At 37.2% G+C, this 17,846-nt stretch overlaps 1 protein-coding gene across 1 annotated transcript; it reads left to right on the forward strand.

Moving 5' to 3' along the window:
* Positions 1-358: 358 nt before the first annotated feature.
* LOC115746499 lies at positions 359-1,304 on the forward strand. Its single transcript, XM_030682285.2, has one exon. The coding sequence runs from the start codon at positions 473-475 to the stop codon at positions 1,121-1,123; it is 651 nt and encodes a 216-aa protein (XP_030538145.1). The 5' UTR covers positions 359-472; the 3' UTR covers positions 1,124-1,304.
* Positions 1,305-17,846: the final 16,542 nt, after the last annotated feature.

Below are 17,846 nucleotides of genomic sequence, written 5' to 3' on the forward strand. Positions count from 1 at the left end.
TTTTTTTTTAATGTTTTGCAGTATATCCCGTATATACCTAACGTATCTATACTTGATTATGGGGTAGCATTGTGGGGATAAGGATATTTTGGAAGTCAAAAGACACATTCTCCGGACTGGGCTTGCTTCTGTCCCCATTGTGCCTTAAGCTTTGGTCCAACCATATAAAGATCATCCTTCTTAATTGAAGAAGCAATGTGCGAAGGTCAGACTCACACAAAGTCGCATTCCTCTAGAAGACCACGATGATTCCAACGTTCGGACGCGCTGGCGTCTCAAATCATGGCAGTTTCCTGGAAATTGAGTCTCATATCCACTTGGCTTTCGTCCCAAACATCGTATATATAAACCTCAGCATAACCAGGACTTCTCAACATTCTCAGCCTTCTCACTTCTCACATTTCCAATTCCTTCAGCGAAGCAAAAACAAACCCAAATTTCACAAACGAGCTCCCCACAAGACCATCAAGCAATGGCAGAGAAGAACCAGAACCAATACCAACCACCCGAATCCAACGGCTATCACCGGAACGATCAAGAATCGCTGCATACCATGGAGGACGAGGAGGCCAAGCGCAAGAAGAGGATGAAGTGGACAATCGGCATCATTGCCTTCATCATCTTCCAGGTAGTCCAAGCTCTCTTCTTCGTCTTGGTCATCATGAAGTTCAAGTCCCCCAAGTTCAGGGTCGGCAACTTTGCCGTCCAGACTCTGACCGTCGGGACTCAGGCCTCGCCTTCGTTTGACATGAGCTTCGTTGCCCCGATCCGAGTCAAGAACACCAACTGGGGTCCTTTCAAGTACGACGCCTCCACCGTTAACTTCACCTATGGAGGTGTCCAGGTGGGACAAGCGAACATTCCAAAAAGCAAGGCCAACTTCAAGTCCACCAAGAAGATCGACGTGAGCGTGACTTTAAGCTCTGCTAATTTGCCCAGCAATATTAACTCGAATCTGGGGAGTGAATTGAGCTCGGGGGTCATAACATTGGACAGCCAGGGCGAGCTTAAAGGAAAAGTCACAGTCATGTTCATGTTCAAGAAGAAGAAAACCTCCCAAATGAATTGCACCATGGCAATCAATACCTCGACAAAGGCCGTCCAATCCTTGTCATGTAAATGAGGATAGTGAGCGTGATTCTCGACGATTCATACTTTGCGAAATGTGTGTATTTCTATCTTATAGTTGCTTGCATCATTCGTTTGTTAATTCTTTATTTGTTCTGTATCCATGTCAAATAATGTACCAACACTATGTGCGTTGGATTTTTCTTCTTTTTCCCCATAGAGAATACCGTTTTAATGATGAAGACGACTGGTCTGCTCTATTTTCTTCCACTTGGCTTGCCATGGTTTAGAACTAGTGCAGCCATGTTGTGTACTTGGGGACCCCTAGGGACGAACTGACGAACCTTTGATGGATGAGCTTTGGCTGTGGCTCGTTTCCCGTCCCTAATGGCTCTTGACATCAAGGTATACGTATACGTATACGTATACGTATACGTGCTGTATGACTATGATAGTATTCACAAATGAACTCGTCCTAGAATTCTGCTCGATTAAACCTCAAGATGTGTTCACAACACTCGACTCGAAATAAATTTGTACGTTCGTATTTACAGCAGAAATCTTTAAAGCGTGCAAACCCAATCAACTCGTCATAATTGAAAGGCACTCAATGCGACATCTAATTTTACAATCTCTTGCAAACACCAACCAACTTCAATCTTTTTCTATTTTGGCGGCTTCTTCTTTGTCCTGACAACTTGCCAAGTCTGCCAAGGTGGGCGGAAGACTTAATCCTGTTCTCCATTTTAGCCTGGAGTCGATGAGTCATCGAGTTTATGCATTATTAGGGGGATATACAAAGAAGAGAGTATGCCACACGTGTATCAGAGGGCAAACAGAAGATCTATACTATAATGCTTATACAACATGGAATACAAATACGGCACTCTCAAGAATGAATACTCGATTGGGGAAAAGTAACAAAAAATCCTAAGCCTATTACATTTGTACTGATTTAGTACTCAATTTTTTCAATTGGATTAATTTAATTCTAAATCTTTGCATGTTTAGCTAATTGTGTCCTTTCGACCAATTTAGACAGGAATCCAGCCATTCTACGTGGCATGACTGGTGTTGACGATGACATGTTTTTTTATAATTTTTTTATGCTTCTGCCATGGCATGTGCCGGTGGCCAGCAAGGGCTGGTCTTGCCTGAGCAAGGGCCGCCCATGCTGATCTGGTGAGGGTGGCCCTTGCTCGGGGTTAATTCTGCTGCAAATCAACACTCAAAACAGTGATGTTCGGAGTTGATTCTAGGCGATTTCACGACAATTCAGCTCAAATTTTTGCCCTGCATTTTAAGGTAATTCTTCTACTATTTTGTGGCTGTTTTAGTGCTGTTTGTTAGTGATTTTATTGCTGTTTCGCTCTTGTTTGGACCCTAAATAAAGCTGTCTTTGAGTGTTTTTGCTTACTAATTAGTGCAGAATTTTTTCGGCATTAAAAGGTGGACTCCTCATCCTTTTATTTGTGATTTGCTCGTCGCTTGGTATTACTTTCAAAGTTTTTTTTTTTTGCATAAAAAGAAAGACATAAATTTTCGATAAACAAACGGAAAGCCACTTTTGCAAGATCAATAATAAAAATCTGATTTTTATTGAAAATTCGAAAAAGATGTGCACAACTTGAATTGATTATGATCATGATTTCTAGGCATAATTTTCTTAATAAAAAAGACTCAAATCTAAATTAGAAAAATCTTTTTCCTAATAGGTAACGTCCGTGTTAAGTTGGATAATCTTACCCATTGTCATTCGGTACAACCCTCCATCTTAGTAAAGACAGGAAGTTAGCTAATTTGATCTATTGCCATTTAGATCCGATACGCTATCTTCATAAGCCGATTTTAGATTTGGGTGCATTAAATTTTCGAAAATCATGAAATGGATACTCATGAATTGCTTCTGATTGATTTTGATTGTTATCTTGAGATTATCTTGGTTGATATTATCTTATTTGAATTTCATACATAAAAATTTCCTAAAATATTTAGTAAGATACGGTTTTCTGGAAGCCGTATCCAATTAAAATTTTTAGGAAGATAAATTTTCTTAGAAGCTTTATCTCATTGGATAAATTGGAATAAAAATTAAGATAATGAAGTCAATCAAGCTTATCTTTTAAAAGGGGTGAAAATTCTAAAAAAGTACCCCAAAAAAAAAAATTTCCACTCATATCATGCATTTATCTCATGCATATCTTTATGTCATATCTTGCATATTTTTCGAGTATCACTTATCTCACTTTTCATTATATATATCACGTTGCATATCTCATGTTGCATCTTGCATTATCTTTTATTGCTTGCATATCAATTTTCGAGTATCACCCATATCTAGAAGCCCATTTTTTGAAAATTAGCATATTCATGGATTGTCGTGTCAAGTTTTGCACACTTCATATTTTTGCCATGTTCATGATGCATATCATATCCGGCTATGTCATAATTGCTAGCTCTCATGCCATGTTATGATGTGAATGTGTTATATTGTGTGAAAGTAATGTTTGGTTTCATTCATTTTAGGTTAATTAGATGAGCTTGCATGTTTAGTTAGCCCACTGCATGATTGCTTGCACGTTACCTATAATTATTGCATGTGGTTTGAATAGATTGTCTTGCATTATGCTTTGCTTGATGTCACTTTGCATGTTTTAATTAATTAGTTAACTTCGCATATAGAGTATGATGACATTAATTCCGCATGTCTTGCATTGCATCCTTTTCTTATTTATTCATGTCATTGCATTTACTTTTGTCCATTCATTGCATTCATATTGTCATTGCATTTTAAAAAGCAAAAACATTAATAACACCTCATTTGAACTTAAAATGAATTCAATCAAGCTTGAGTTGCCGACCTAGGATATCTCATGGAATTAAAGTACCGAAAGGGCACTAACTTTAATTAGTTAATGTAACCAAGTCCTGGATCTTTAATCTCTGGTTTGTATGAATAAAATAGCTATCCCGCTATTTTATTTAGGTTTCCAACCAACCAACCTATAAAAAATGATTAGTTATCACTTCAAAGTTAAAATCATTTGAATTAATCTAAGTTACGATTTGGTAGGGCTTGGGAGAGTCCGTATTAGGTTAGTCATTTCGTTAACCCGATAATCCATTAACCTAGAATTTTTTTTTCGGGTCGCGACAAAGGGTTGCCCATGCCGATCCGGTGAGGGAGGCCCTCGCCTAAGTCCAGCAAGCTCCGCCAGCCATTGACGAGGTCCGGCGATGGGAAAAAGGGAAAAAGAAAAAGAAATAAAGAACGGAAAAGGTAAAAGAAAAAATAAATAATACATTCAAAGAAAGATATGAAAAAATTATTAAAAATTATCTACATCAGCGTCAATCCTATCATATAAGACGGTCGATGCCCACGTCAACAGTCACAAAAACTTAATTGACAAATTATAAAAATATTTTAAATTCAATTGGCTAAATTAAAAGGTTCAAACTGAATAGATAAAAGTGGAATAAGTATTAAACTTTTTGGACAATTTTTTCCAGGTGACACATATAAAAGGCCGCAATAAATCGATAGACAAGCTTGGCAAGGAGATACCTGTGCGCTCCTGGCATACCTTTTTTTTTTTTTGGTCGAACTTGGCATACTTCAAAAAGTCAAAATAATCAAGTTCTAGAGATGCAGGAGAGAGACTCCTCTACTCGTGTTGCTGAAATATTCCCACTTAATTCGCGTCCTAGAGAAGTGAAAATTTCAACGGACGCGTTTGAGGTCTGGAGTCAAATCACATTAATTTCCGAAAAAGTGGCTGTCTTCGTCCACTGGTCGCTTCTTTGGACACACTCTCTCTCCGAGCACTACAAACAAAGCTGACCCAGACAACCTCTCTTCTCCTGGATCCTGACGACATTCCCACATATCTGATTCCTTCGCAAAGCACCTGAATTCATTCCTGATTTCCAAGAATGCTACCAAATTAGTGGTGGCCATGGGCCGGTTTGGGCCTGGAACCGGCCCGTTGACCAACCGTAACTGGCCCGTTGACCGGGCCTGGCCGATTCCGAATCGGAACCTACCCGGCCCATACGGGGCCGGCTACGGTTCGAAATCAATGGGCCCAGTCAACGGGCCGATTACGGTTGGTCAACGGGCCGGTTCCGGACCCAAACCGGCCCGTGGCCCAGATTCTGTTCCTAAAAATTTGGAACCGGCTCATAGCCGTTGGGCCTGGCCCAATGGCTAAAAATAATAATAATAATGAAATTCGAGAAAGAGCCGTTCGGCTCTTTCCCGACCGTTGCAAGCAACGGCTCCTTCCCCCCTTGAATTTTTTTTCTTAATTTATTAAAACTATCCTAAATATTTATAAATATTCATTTCCATCTTTTATTTTTATCACAATTTCTCTCAATTTCTCTTAATTCTTTCAATCCGCATAAATCTCTCAATTCTCTCAATCTCGGCTCAATTCTCTCAATTTTCTGAATCCGCTTTCCGCTCAATTCTATAAAAAAATGGTAAGTGGAAGTAGAGCTGGTGATAAGGGAAAGAGCCCGATTCGGATGGGGGAATTCGATTATCTTCATGAATATAATCCTCGTGATTTTGCATATTGGGTATATGAGAATGATAATATTAATGTTATTCCCAACGTCGAGCATGTCCGAACGCAAGAAAGCCTTCATCCTCCTATCGGTATCGAAGAAATTTCAATAACAAAGGAGCTAGAACGGGGAGGGTACATCCAACATATGGGAAGACTTCACGAAGGAACATTTAGGCGAAAACAAGTATCGGGTAAAATATAAATATTGTGGGGCAACATACAAATTTACAGGAGGATGCGGCTATGGAAAATTTAAATGGCATTTGAGGTCGAAACATGTAACGCAAATGGAGATCGACACTAGTCAACAACAAATTTTCAGATACGTCAATCCTAATACTTCTCCTTTATTTCGTTACAATGAAAAAGTTTATAAAGAAGAATTAGCTAGATTTGCTGCCATTAAATGTTTACCGTTTAATTTTAGTGAAAATTTTGATTTTAATTATTTTATAAACATTGCATGTACATCACGAGCACAACATGTTTCGAGAAATACGTTTAAACGCCAACTTACTAGGCTTTATAAAAAAGGAAAAAAAAATTGAAAAACTTTTTTTTATGAATTTTGATGGACGTGTGCATATAGGTAGCGACATTTGGAGTGATTCTTGGCAAACTCATTCTTATATGAGTATTACATGTCATTAGATAGATGATGATTGGAACATTCAAAAAAGTGTTATTACATTTCCAGTTTTTGATGATTGGCATACGGCCAATAATATTTATAGAGTAATTAGGCAAGTTTTAGAAAAATATGATTTGATTAATAAAATTTTTTCAGTTGGTTTTGATAATGCCGCGGCAAATACCGTTTCCATTCTCGATTTAGAAAAGATTTGTAAACCTGTTTTTGGTGGACAATTTTTTCACATTAAATATGCTTGCCATGTTTTAAATTTGTGTGTACAAAATGGTTTACGAACTCTTGATGCTTTTCTCAGCCCAATAAAGAGAGCAATTCAATTTTTATGGAAATATCTCCAAATTATGAGAGAATAGGGCAGATTTTGTAAAGTAAATAAAAAAATCAAAAAAATTTCCACAAGATCTTTTGACTCGTTGGAATTCTACGTACGAGTTGCTTAATTAATCTTTCGCATATAAAGATTTATTATGTATGTTTATTTCGAATAATGTTTCTGAAATTAATTTATTTTCACGAGAGTGGGATATTTGCAAAAAAACAAAAATTAGATTTTTTAAAAGCTTTTAACGATGCAACTTATACTTTATCCGGTATTTATTATTCTATTACGCATTTATTTTTAATAGTGTGTGTTACTATTGCTAGTGTTTTTGAAGTATATGAAAAAGATGATCAATTAGCTCCGACTATTATAGCAATGCGAACAAAATGGCTGTATTATTATACCAACATTCCTCTTATTTATTTGGTTGTTTTTGTTTTCGATCCACGTACCAAATTAGATGGTTTAGGTGATTATCTGAATATGTATTATGAATGTTTACAATGAATGCAGTGGTAAATGTTAGAGCTATATAAGCAGCGATTAAAGACGCAATAGTAGAATTGTATAATGAATTTTATAGTATATATAATCTAGTAGGTGATAGTGGACCTTCCCAATATATTGACGTACAAAGCGGACACCTAGGTAGAATCAGTAGAGGGTACAAAATGCTGATGAGTAGGCAAAAAAGACAAAAGGGAGCAACATGTAATATTTATGAAATAGAGACCTATTTAACCATTCTTTTAAATTTGGTGATTCCGAAAGCGGCACAAATTTCAAAATTATAAAGCGGTGGAAGAGGCATTCAACCCAATTCCCAATTCTCACTTCATCGCAAGACATCTTTTAGCAACCCATCATTCAACGATTACGGTTGAACAAGTATTTAGTGCTGGAGGCAACATTTTGGATGAGTGACATTCAAGATTACATCCGGATTCGATGGAGGCTCCGGCTTGTGTCGATGATTGGATAAATGCTAAACATCAACAAGAGATGGATCACAACAATGAAGCCGATTATTTCTATGATGATGGAGATACCACCGACACGAGTACTAGAACGGGTAGCAACAATTGACAATGAGGTAAGTTGGGGTTATCAAAGGTAAAAGAACTACATAGGCTTTAATTCTTCTATTCCCAAGAAGATATGTAATCGTTTAATGATAATTCATTAAGTTCAAGCCCATTCCCCTCCCCTTTTTTTCCCCTCAAATTTGATTACAATTTATATTTGATAATTTATCATTTCATAATTTCATAATTTATTATTATTTTTATTTCATCATTCATTATTTAAAATTTAAATTTAAAAATCAGAACCGGAACCGGAATTAGCATTTCCATTTCTGGTTGGAACTGAACCGGCCTAGAAACTGCTTGTTCAAAATCGGAACCGGAACCGCCCCTTAAGGTTTCGGTTCCGATTCCGATTCACAAATGACCATGAACCAGAACCGCCGGTTCATGAACCGGAACCGGCCAGTTTCGAACCGTGGCCACCACTACTACCAAATGGCGGAAAACAACAAGAACCAACACCAACCTCCAGAATCAAACGTGTTGCTGAAAGCAACCAATCAAGCAATAGAACACACAGAATAAGAAAATAAATTAGACACCATATTCATGTTATTCGATTGGAGTGATCGACGTCTACGGGGACAACAACACGAAATTCTACTATAGATCAAGCAGTATAATGGAGATTACAACCGCACTCAAATCATTTAAATACTCTAAATATCTCTAATCTCCTTATTACACCCAATAACTCATATAGTGTTTAACTTCACAATCCCTCACCAACTACTCTTTCCATCTCGCAAAGAAATCCGCAAATCTTATTCACAAGATTCAATTGGTTTCAATACTCTCTCATTGCCAGTAGGGTGTAATTTATGAAGAAACAGCCTCGATAATGCTCTTCGAAACAAAGACCCACTTCTTATGTATAGACAATAGCATTATCAAAATAGGAAATCTCTTTTTAGGAAACCCACTGCTACTAGGAAACTATTCAACTATAAAACCTATAAAAATATGGAAACCTACTTGGATTAGGAAAATTTCCTTTTCAGGCTTAGACTTAAGACATATTTCAACAATCACCACCTTGGCTCGACCTATGAGAAAAGTTCATCACTTCGATGGATTTTGAAGTTCACTGCTACTCTCCCATAGCCCATCATAGGCTCCTCAATAGCCACAAACATCTTCCAAGTCTAAGCCTCATTGGAACTTCACCATAACCGTGGACCTCATAATAAGACCAACTTCACTTGCACTTTTAACTACTTCCCAAAGATTTTTCAACACAACCTCTTCTATTAGAAATGAAGAAAAATCATCATTACATCCATATCTATAAGTAAATCAAACACACAAATTGTCACACTCAGCAATCATAGCAACTCTCGGCTCTACAAGCTCCACCTTACTACAAGTATCATTAGTTTCTATTACTGCATAAGCACCCGCTACTTCAGAAGTTTTTAGTTGCAAGTCCTATCACAACCTTCCTAGAGGTGAACCACCAAGGGAAAATTAACGAATGACTAGGCGGGCATGAACGGTTACTCATTAAAGAGATGATACCGTCGCCTAATACGGACTCTCCCACGCCCATACCTATCGCAACTTGGAGTTGCAATTAAAGTATTTTGAAACATGCAATTCAATTTATTTAGGAGCTGCCACTAATCGATTTCGGGCTGATTAGACACTCAAGTAAAATATAAGAGTACATTTTACTTCTTGGAATAAGAAATTCATGGATACATGGACTTAATTATGCTAGATTAACATAATGCCCTTTCGGTACATTTTCTCTTTATTTTGAAAATATTTTGTAATTAGTCTTGATCAATTTTAATCCTAAACCACTAACATGTGATGGGTGATAATGCCGGTATGCAAACAACAAAATCACGCTCAATAATCAAAGTACTAAATGAATTACTAAAAAAGAATTAAAGAAACCTGAATGCGCTAGGCAATCAAATGCAAACCTTCATTACCATCTGATGCAACATGGATTCTGCAAACTTTGATTATAAAAAGGGCAATGATGTGATGTATGCATGTCCTAACTGTGATTTCTAAAGGCAAGGACGACAAATTGCTACATTATAAATTTAAAACGCATATTAGTCTTTGTAAACATGATTTATGTATAATTAAGCTCTGTGAGAAAACTTTAATTCGTACACAGAATTTAATGCCAATTAATTCTTTTTGGGTGGTACTTGTTGAACAGGACATAATTTGAATGTTATGACTATATGAATTCTATCTATCTTGCATTAATAAACTAGCATAAAATGTAAATGCAATGCCCACTATGCTATCGTAAGTTAAATTCAATGTTATGAGTGGATGCTTTGACATGATATAAAATTAACTCCATTATTTAAACTAAATGAAAGGCTATTTTTTTACATTTCCTTTCTATAAAGATTAAGAATAAAACCCTAGGACACTAAACATGACCTGATGACTTTACGTATTAAAAGAATAGTGTTTAATGTTGCAGCGCTAATTTTTTTATAGGTTCTATTTATGGTGTACATCATGAATAATGCACGAGAATACTATCTGCATGATATGACTATTTGAAATCGGCCGTAAAAATATGTCTCTCTAAATGACGTTTATTGTGTGGCATGAACGTTATGCAATCTATATGAGAATCTAATGACATCTTTTATTTGAACTTTATTTAATGAACAGTATGACTTTCCTTAAATCTATATGCATTCCAAGGTTAAAATGCACTATCCTAAACATGCATTTTGAATGCCCCCTAAATTCTAATCACGCATGTGACATGCAACATACTTGACGATTATTAATAAACTTAATGATGCATTAAAATATATGTCTTATCCAAAGTTTTGTTGATAGGATTTAATAACAAATTACTTTAACAAAATTGAAATTTATTTAATCAATCGTGCATAAAAACATACATTATAAATCACTAGGTTATGCATGAGATAATCTTAAGGAGCTGACATTTAGGCATAAAGGTTTAACACCCTAACATTTCCTTAATTAATGCAAGGATGTAATGGTTTTGCTATTGAATAACATACATTTGTAATTATGTAATTAACTAAATTACCACATAAATAGCCCTAAAACTTGTTGGGAAAACATCCCTATGCTTTCGATGTTTCTCAAACTTTCCTTAGTAGTAATATCAACTATGATAAGTGCAGATATTGTGATGATTACGTAAATATCGATGATTTCAAAGATGATGCACCAGAGAGTAACTAGGAGAAGGAGTGCCAATATGACAAGTAACTCATGGTGACTTGGAGAATCCAGAGTTAATCTCGTGCTCTTGGAAGTCTTTGGATTATGATAGATTCAAAGAGACGGTTGATAATATGCACGTGCTAATGATGAGTTTCGAATAGTGCTGATATCAAATCGCAAGTGATGCTGGTTAGGTATTTGCTTGAAGATGACCGTTGATCGTTCAAAAAATTAGCCACTATAAGCTTGGAATCCGCAGTAGAAAAATAGGAAAAGAATCAGAGGAGCGACTGACAACTTTTTGAATCAGATCAAGAAGCAGTGAAGCGACAGCTGAAGCAGAGTCTACTTAAGGAAACCTGCAGATGTTGGAGGAAATGATTGTATGGGCAATCCCGACTTCGGAAGGGCTTCCACCTACTCTCAAAAGGCTATCTTGATCTTCCTTAAAGCCTCCAACTTGATGATTGAGGACTTCTATATGAAGAGAATGGTGAAACTTGAAGGGGTTGAAAGAGAGAAATATTGAGAATACTATTGATGCACTTCATCTTAGTTGTCTGAAAACAAAAAAAGTATCATTGTTCTTAATCTGATAACTTTTGAAGGAGGGTTTACACTGCATCACGTTTGCAACAAATCAAGTATAAATCGTAAGAGCAGTCGTTGTGTCCTGATAGTATGATCTATCGGCTGATAGGAGCAAGACTTGCATGTTGTAACTTCCATAGCAAATTACTAGTGGAATCCTGGTTGTGTCGAGGATGTTATTAGGACAATGAACGTATAGTTAGAGACAGAATCACTATAAATTGCTGCGTGCTTTACTTATTTAGTTCATCAACATCAATGCTTGTTCAATATCATCACACCACCTGATAATCATCTCGACTTATATTCTCCGCATAGGGTTGACACGATTCTCTGCTAGTTCTATTGACTTGTTCTGCGATTTTTTTTTTCATAATACATGTACCACCTATCTAACCCCTTTCTAGGTTGTATTGTTAGCCCCAATAAAACCTACCTTGGATTAGGGTTTACCGAAGATGACGTTGAGGAAATGAAACGAGGCGGAATCACAACCGTCGAGTTTGATGATCCGTCGCCGAGGGAGCGTAATAAGTGGATGCAGCGATGTTGAGGGCTCGTAGGGGCACCAGAACTCGTTGTTCGTGGTAACGAGGCTGAACTAGAGAGATCGAGCATGAGGTGGTAGGTAATGGCATCGAGTCCGAGCGAACGCATAGTCGAGACTAGGCAGCAAGCAACAGTGTCGGCAAGCGATAGTGTCGACTAGATAGGAGGCACCGGACAATAGCATCGACCGGGGTTGGTACTCGCTGAAACCCGCTGGAACGATGAGGCTACGACTATTAAGGGTAATCGGTTCCGGGGTGGGTGGCTCCCACCCTAAAACCGAGAATGGCTCACTAGGGACTAGTTTTGCAAAATGAGAAACATCAACCACCCAATTGTTCCATGGATCCACCCGAGAGCCGAACCACCGATTCGGTCCGGTCCGGTTTGCAGGTGTCCATGGAACCGGTCCTATTGAGTACCGAGCACCCACATCACTTGCTTATTTCTTAGACAAGTTCAAAGAAAAATCACCTTTATTTTGAAGTGAGAAGTAAAATTGTTGGGGCACAACCTGCCTTTTTGAAGTGAGAATTAATGAGATGCAAACATTTTGCTCCAAATTGAAAAATATTGGCTATCAATGTGATTTAATCGGACAAGCAAAGCTAGGTGTAATACTGCATCTAATCCCTGCAATTGGACTATAAAATTTTTTTTCCTCATGATGCGCACTGAACTTATCCCGCAAGTGATCACCTCAAAAATAGAGATATAGCTACAATTGAAAAAAAAAACATATATAATATAAATATGTTCGATCTGGTTGGTCTAGGTGGATGTTTCTCACTTGAAATCGAGAATCGGACTAGTACCCGCTAGTTCTAGCAAATTGGAATTGGGAACCGGATCAGTACCAAGTGGGAACCACCCAAAACGAGTTGGTTGGGTACGGTCTAGTCCGATTAGAGTGGATCCCGATTTTTTTGCTCACCCCTAACGATTGTAGATGCTGGGCGACGGCTTAGGAGAGACAGTGAAGCTACAGCAGGGCCGGTGACTATTGAGGACATGCTTGGCGCGACTTAGAGGCTTGTAGCAATTCGTCCGTGTTGAACTCGAGTGGTGGTGGTGGTGGGAACTCGTCAACATCACTAGGAATGTTGGAGGTGTTGTAGGGAGTTTGGCAAGGTTTTGGCTTGGTGGTGAGGCGCAACAATGTTACAACGTAGAGTGCGGTGAACTTTGAGGCTCGATGCGAATGGCAATAATGGGGAAAGAAGTTGAGGGCCTATATTCTCTCTTTTCTTTTCTATGTATATGAGAGATTCTTATAATCTGCTTTTGTGTAGTCGTAAACACTAAATAATGAACATGATATGATATAAACATATCCAGCTTTATTATTGTGTTTCACCAAATAGTGGATAGGATATGGTTAAATCCTTGAATTTCACATCCAATCATATCCAATCATATCCTGGCTAGAAATTTGGACAACCAAACGCAGCCACAATGTTTATATAGGCACAAGAATATGATTTTCTTGCAAGAACAAGGAGTATTATAATAGGAAGCTGCGAGTCTAATAGTTTGACAGTATTATCGGTTATTTTTTACCACATGATCTTCTAATCAATTAATGCTTTATCTAAAACATGCGATGATAGTGTGTAGATTTATGATTGAGATTTTATTGTCTCTAACAATACTGTAAGGAGATCATTTTTCATTATAATCTCTTACTTTAGATTAAGCAAATATATAATTTATTCTTACTAGTAAACTAGGATATTTTCCTCTCTTATTGCTTCAACGAAAACAATCTTTCCTAGTTTGTAACACCCCATGTGCTATACACATGAATTTTTCAGCCATTATGGTTTCCAATTGGCTTGGCCGAATTTTATGCTCATGTGAGCTCAGTCTTGAAAATTCAATTAAGTTAGGGCCCCTTGCTTAAACTTATTCAACACATTTATAACTAGACTAGTTAAAATACCATTTATGTGGGCCAATTACTATTAAATGTTTCTAATATGAAAATGCAAATTAAAGAACATGTCCCTAATATAAAAATGCAAATTCAGACGGCCAACATATAATCAACATCATTACTTGACCACACTCTTTCGGGAGATCGACATCCAATCGCAGTTGATAGAGATGAATCCATCTGGTTGCTAATCGTACTAAGCGTATCTATAGTGTTGAAGAAAACTCTCCTTCTGAATATTTTAATTCTAACAAAACTATCCTTATTCGGAGAGAATCTGTATAATGATTATTAAAACTCTTTATTGCACAAGAACAATTCAACAAAAGCTTATATTGATCTAATTCTGACATTCTTAAATGGAAGTAGTCATGTATTTGCTTATGAAGTATTTCGGATGGAGTATGATACTGTACCTAAAGACTCATCTTCCGAAGATTTGTATGACATGTCAGAAGGACTTTATTGAAGTTGAGAGTCACTGTTCAAAGTCTATTCGGATTCAAAGAGTCTACTTTTGAAGACCGCTTTTGAATATAGTTCAGATTTTGCGATATTTTTTTGAAAGATTCTGAAGACCCACATTTGGCGGGTTTCTGATATTGGCCGCATCTCTTTTGGAAGTTCGTGATATTTGATTGACAAGATTATTCTTCAATCAAATCAGGAGAATATCTACGATTGGATATCACTTTCCGGAAATGAAGAAATGTTGTTTATTTGATTCACTCTACTTTTGGAAACTAAAGATTTAGTTGTATGGGTGATCGAATCTGAAGAGTTCAAACTCTATTCTAACGGCTACCATATCTTCTTGAGATATAGTCTTGTTCAATTACAATTGATGACGTCCAATCTATGATTGAAGAGAGGTCCTTTGAAGGTTTGTCCAATGGCTAGTTTGGAAGCAAAGGAGTATAAAAGAAGATCCATGATGACCAGCAGAGAGAATGAGAGAACATTTAATTCAAAAGGCTGAGTGTGTCAGATTCATATTCTTATTTAAAAAGAGCTCAAAGTTATTCCTTTGAGAGGGTTTGTAATAGTGATTGAGAGTATCATCTCTTGTAACCTCCTTGAATTCATTCTAGTGGAATCCAGCCAATCGGCTATCAGCGTGGAAGAGTGGATGTAGGCTTGATCTAAGCCGAACCACTATAATCGTCGTGTGCAATTTTATCCATCTCTAAACTCTTATCGGTGAGTTTGATAGAATATTGCATACCGATGTTCATATTCTGAATCTGTATACCCAGAAATTGCATATTCGTGTTCAAAATCAAAACTGCACATATTCAGATTTAGATTCATTATACATTTTGACTTAATTCTTTTAATTCCGCATTTTCTAGTCAATTTTTTTAAAAATCACCTATTTACCCCCTGCTAGGTGATATTGCTAGACACAACATATAGGTCAATAGGGATAAATTCTTTTGCTAGTTAAGCCAACACCTTATTAGTTTATAGATTTCATTTTATTTCATGTGATCCGATCACCGACAGTCTTCAAATAATCAATGTCATTCCCTAATATACCACATAAATTGACGTTTAATTATAGGATCAAGTACCTGTGATTGAACAATTGGGGTCAGCTTCGTCAAGACAACGATATTTTAGACGTGAAAAGACACATGCTCTTGACTGGGCTTGCCTCTGTCCCCATTGTGCCTCAACCTTTAGTTTAGTGTTCAGAAGGAAAACAAAAACGAGGAAAATAGAATATGGTAAAGAACTCAGGGAGGCCAATCAATTATTTCCTATGATCGAAGCTTCTATTGATTGAATATTACTGTCCAACCACAAAAAGGTGTCCCACTTTTTCGAAAAAGCAATGTCCAAAAGGTCATTCTCATACTAGGTCGCACTCCTCTAGAAAAACACGTGATTGCAACGTTCGGACGCGTTGGCGTCTCAAATTAAAAGCATTTTCCTGGAATTTGAGTCTCATATCCGCATTTGTTGGGTCCCAAAAGCTGTGTATATAAAGCTTAGCATAACCAGGACTTCTCAACATTCACAGCCTTCTCAGTTCTCGCATCACCAATTCCTCCAGAGAAGAAAAGAACTCGATAATCACAAACAAGCTACCCACAAGACCATCTAGCAATGGCAGAGAAGAACCAGAACCAATACCAACCACCCGAGTCAAACGGCTATCATCGAAACGATCAAGAATCGCTTCATACAATGGAGGATGAGGAGGCCAAACGCAAGAAGAGGATGAAGTGGACGATCAGCATCATCGCCTTCGTGATCTTTCAGGTAGTCCAAGCTCTCTTCTTCATCCTAGTTGTTGACGCCTAAATTTTGATTAATCTATTTTTTGCATAAAAATTATAAAAAAATCATCTCACATATTTATTTTTAGCGTACATTGCATTGGCATATAATCGGGCAAGCAGAACACTTAATTTAGCATGCGTCTAGACTAGGCACGGGATGGAAAAATACACCGAGAAGATTTGAAACTTCAGGGACTATATTGCAAATACTTAAAACTTCAGGGACTGTATTGCAAATACTTGAAATTTCAGGGACTGCATTGCAAATACCAAGAGAAGATGAAGAAGGGAAGATAATGAAGGGAAGATGATGAAGGGAAGGTGATGAAGAGAAGATGATGAAGGGAAGATGATGAAGGGAAGATGATGAAGGGAAGATGGTGAAGAGAAGATGAAGAAGAGAAGATGGAGAAGGGAAGATGGTGAAAAGAGGATGGTGAAATTTGGCTATAAAAGGGGGAAGTGGAAGAGAATTGAGAGAGAGAGTAGAAGAGAATTGAGAGAGTTTTTTAGGAAGAGTGGAAGAGAATTGAGAGAGTTTTGAGAGAGTTTTTGAGAGGAATTTTTAGAGAGGAAAAAGAGAGTTCTTGAGAAAAATCAGAAGAGAAAATTCGAGAGTGAAGAAAAGTGTTTTAGTCGAGCATCATCTTCGACGAGTCCCGACACATATTTCGCCCCTCGCAACCCAACAACGCCATTGCTTGCCATTTTCGACGACAGCCGCGTTCTTCCAGCTCCGAGATCTTGAAGGGAACTATAATGTGTATGTGAGTAAGATTTTGTGTAATAGAAGGTAATCCTTTCCATCTCGATCTACAAAAATGTAATCGTTTGGTTTGAACATTTGTTTGTTTATTTTAGACATGCCACGTGTTCCAAATTTTAGCATTATTACATGTTAATTTATTTCTGTAAATACTCGTGACTGGCTGCGTTTTCTTTCTTTCTAAATCACCCATGGTGTATATCGTACAAAGTTCAATGTTTTACATCCCCATAAAAAAGAAGAAAAAACCAAAAAAATTGCATCTTTGAATTTCAAGCAAAATCCATCAAAATTGCCAAATCAAATATTTTTCATGAAAATGGTACCGAAAGGGCGTTAGAGAAATCCGACGTAACCAAATCCCCGAATTCAAAATCTCTGGTTCGCGGAAATAAGATAGTTTTCTCCCGCTATTTTATTTAGGTTTCTAATCAACCTACCGAAAATGATTAGTGGCGACTCCAAATTGAAATCACATTGCATGTTAATTATTTGAACCTTAAGTTGCGATTTGGTATGGACTTGGGAGAGTCCGAGTTAGGTTAGTTAAATAATTAACCCGATAATCCATTAGCCCGAAAATAAACTCGTTTATTTTTTAGGTCGCGACAGCTTGGCGACTCCACTGGGGACTTTAAGAGGACTTAGGCCGGATAATTTCATGAAAAAGGAATCACTTGATTTGGCAAACTTTGGTTGAATTCTCATTCTTAGGTGTTAAATGCTTTTGCAGATTGGGAGTTATAAGGGGAGGAGTGATTGGCTAACCCTTTGTTTTGCAGGCTTGGTGAATTGGAATTGTGATTTAACTTTTGAATCATTG

The sequence above is a fragment of the Rhodamnia argentea genome, chromosome 3 (genome assembly GCF_020921035.1).
Source record: "Rhodamnia argentea isolate NSW1041297 chromosome 3, ASM2092103v1, whole genome shotgun sequence".
In the NCBI taxonomy this organism is placed as follows: Eukaryota; Viridiplantae; Streptophyta; class Magnoliopsida; order Myrtales; family Myrtaceae; genus Rhodamnia; species Rhodamnia argentea.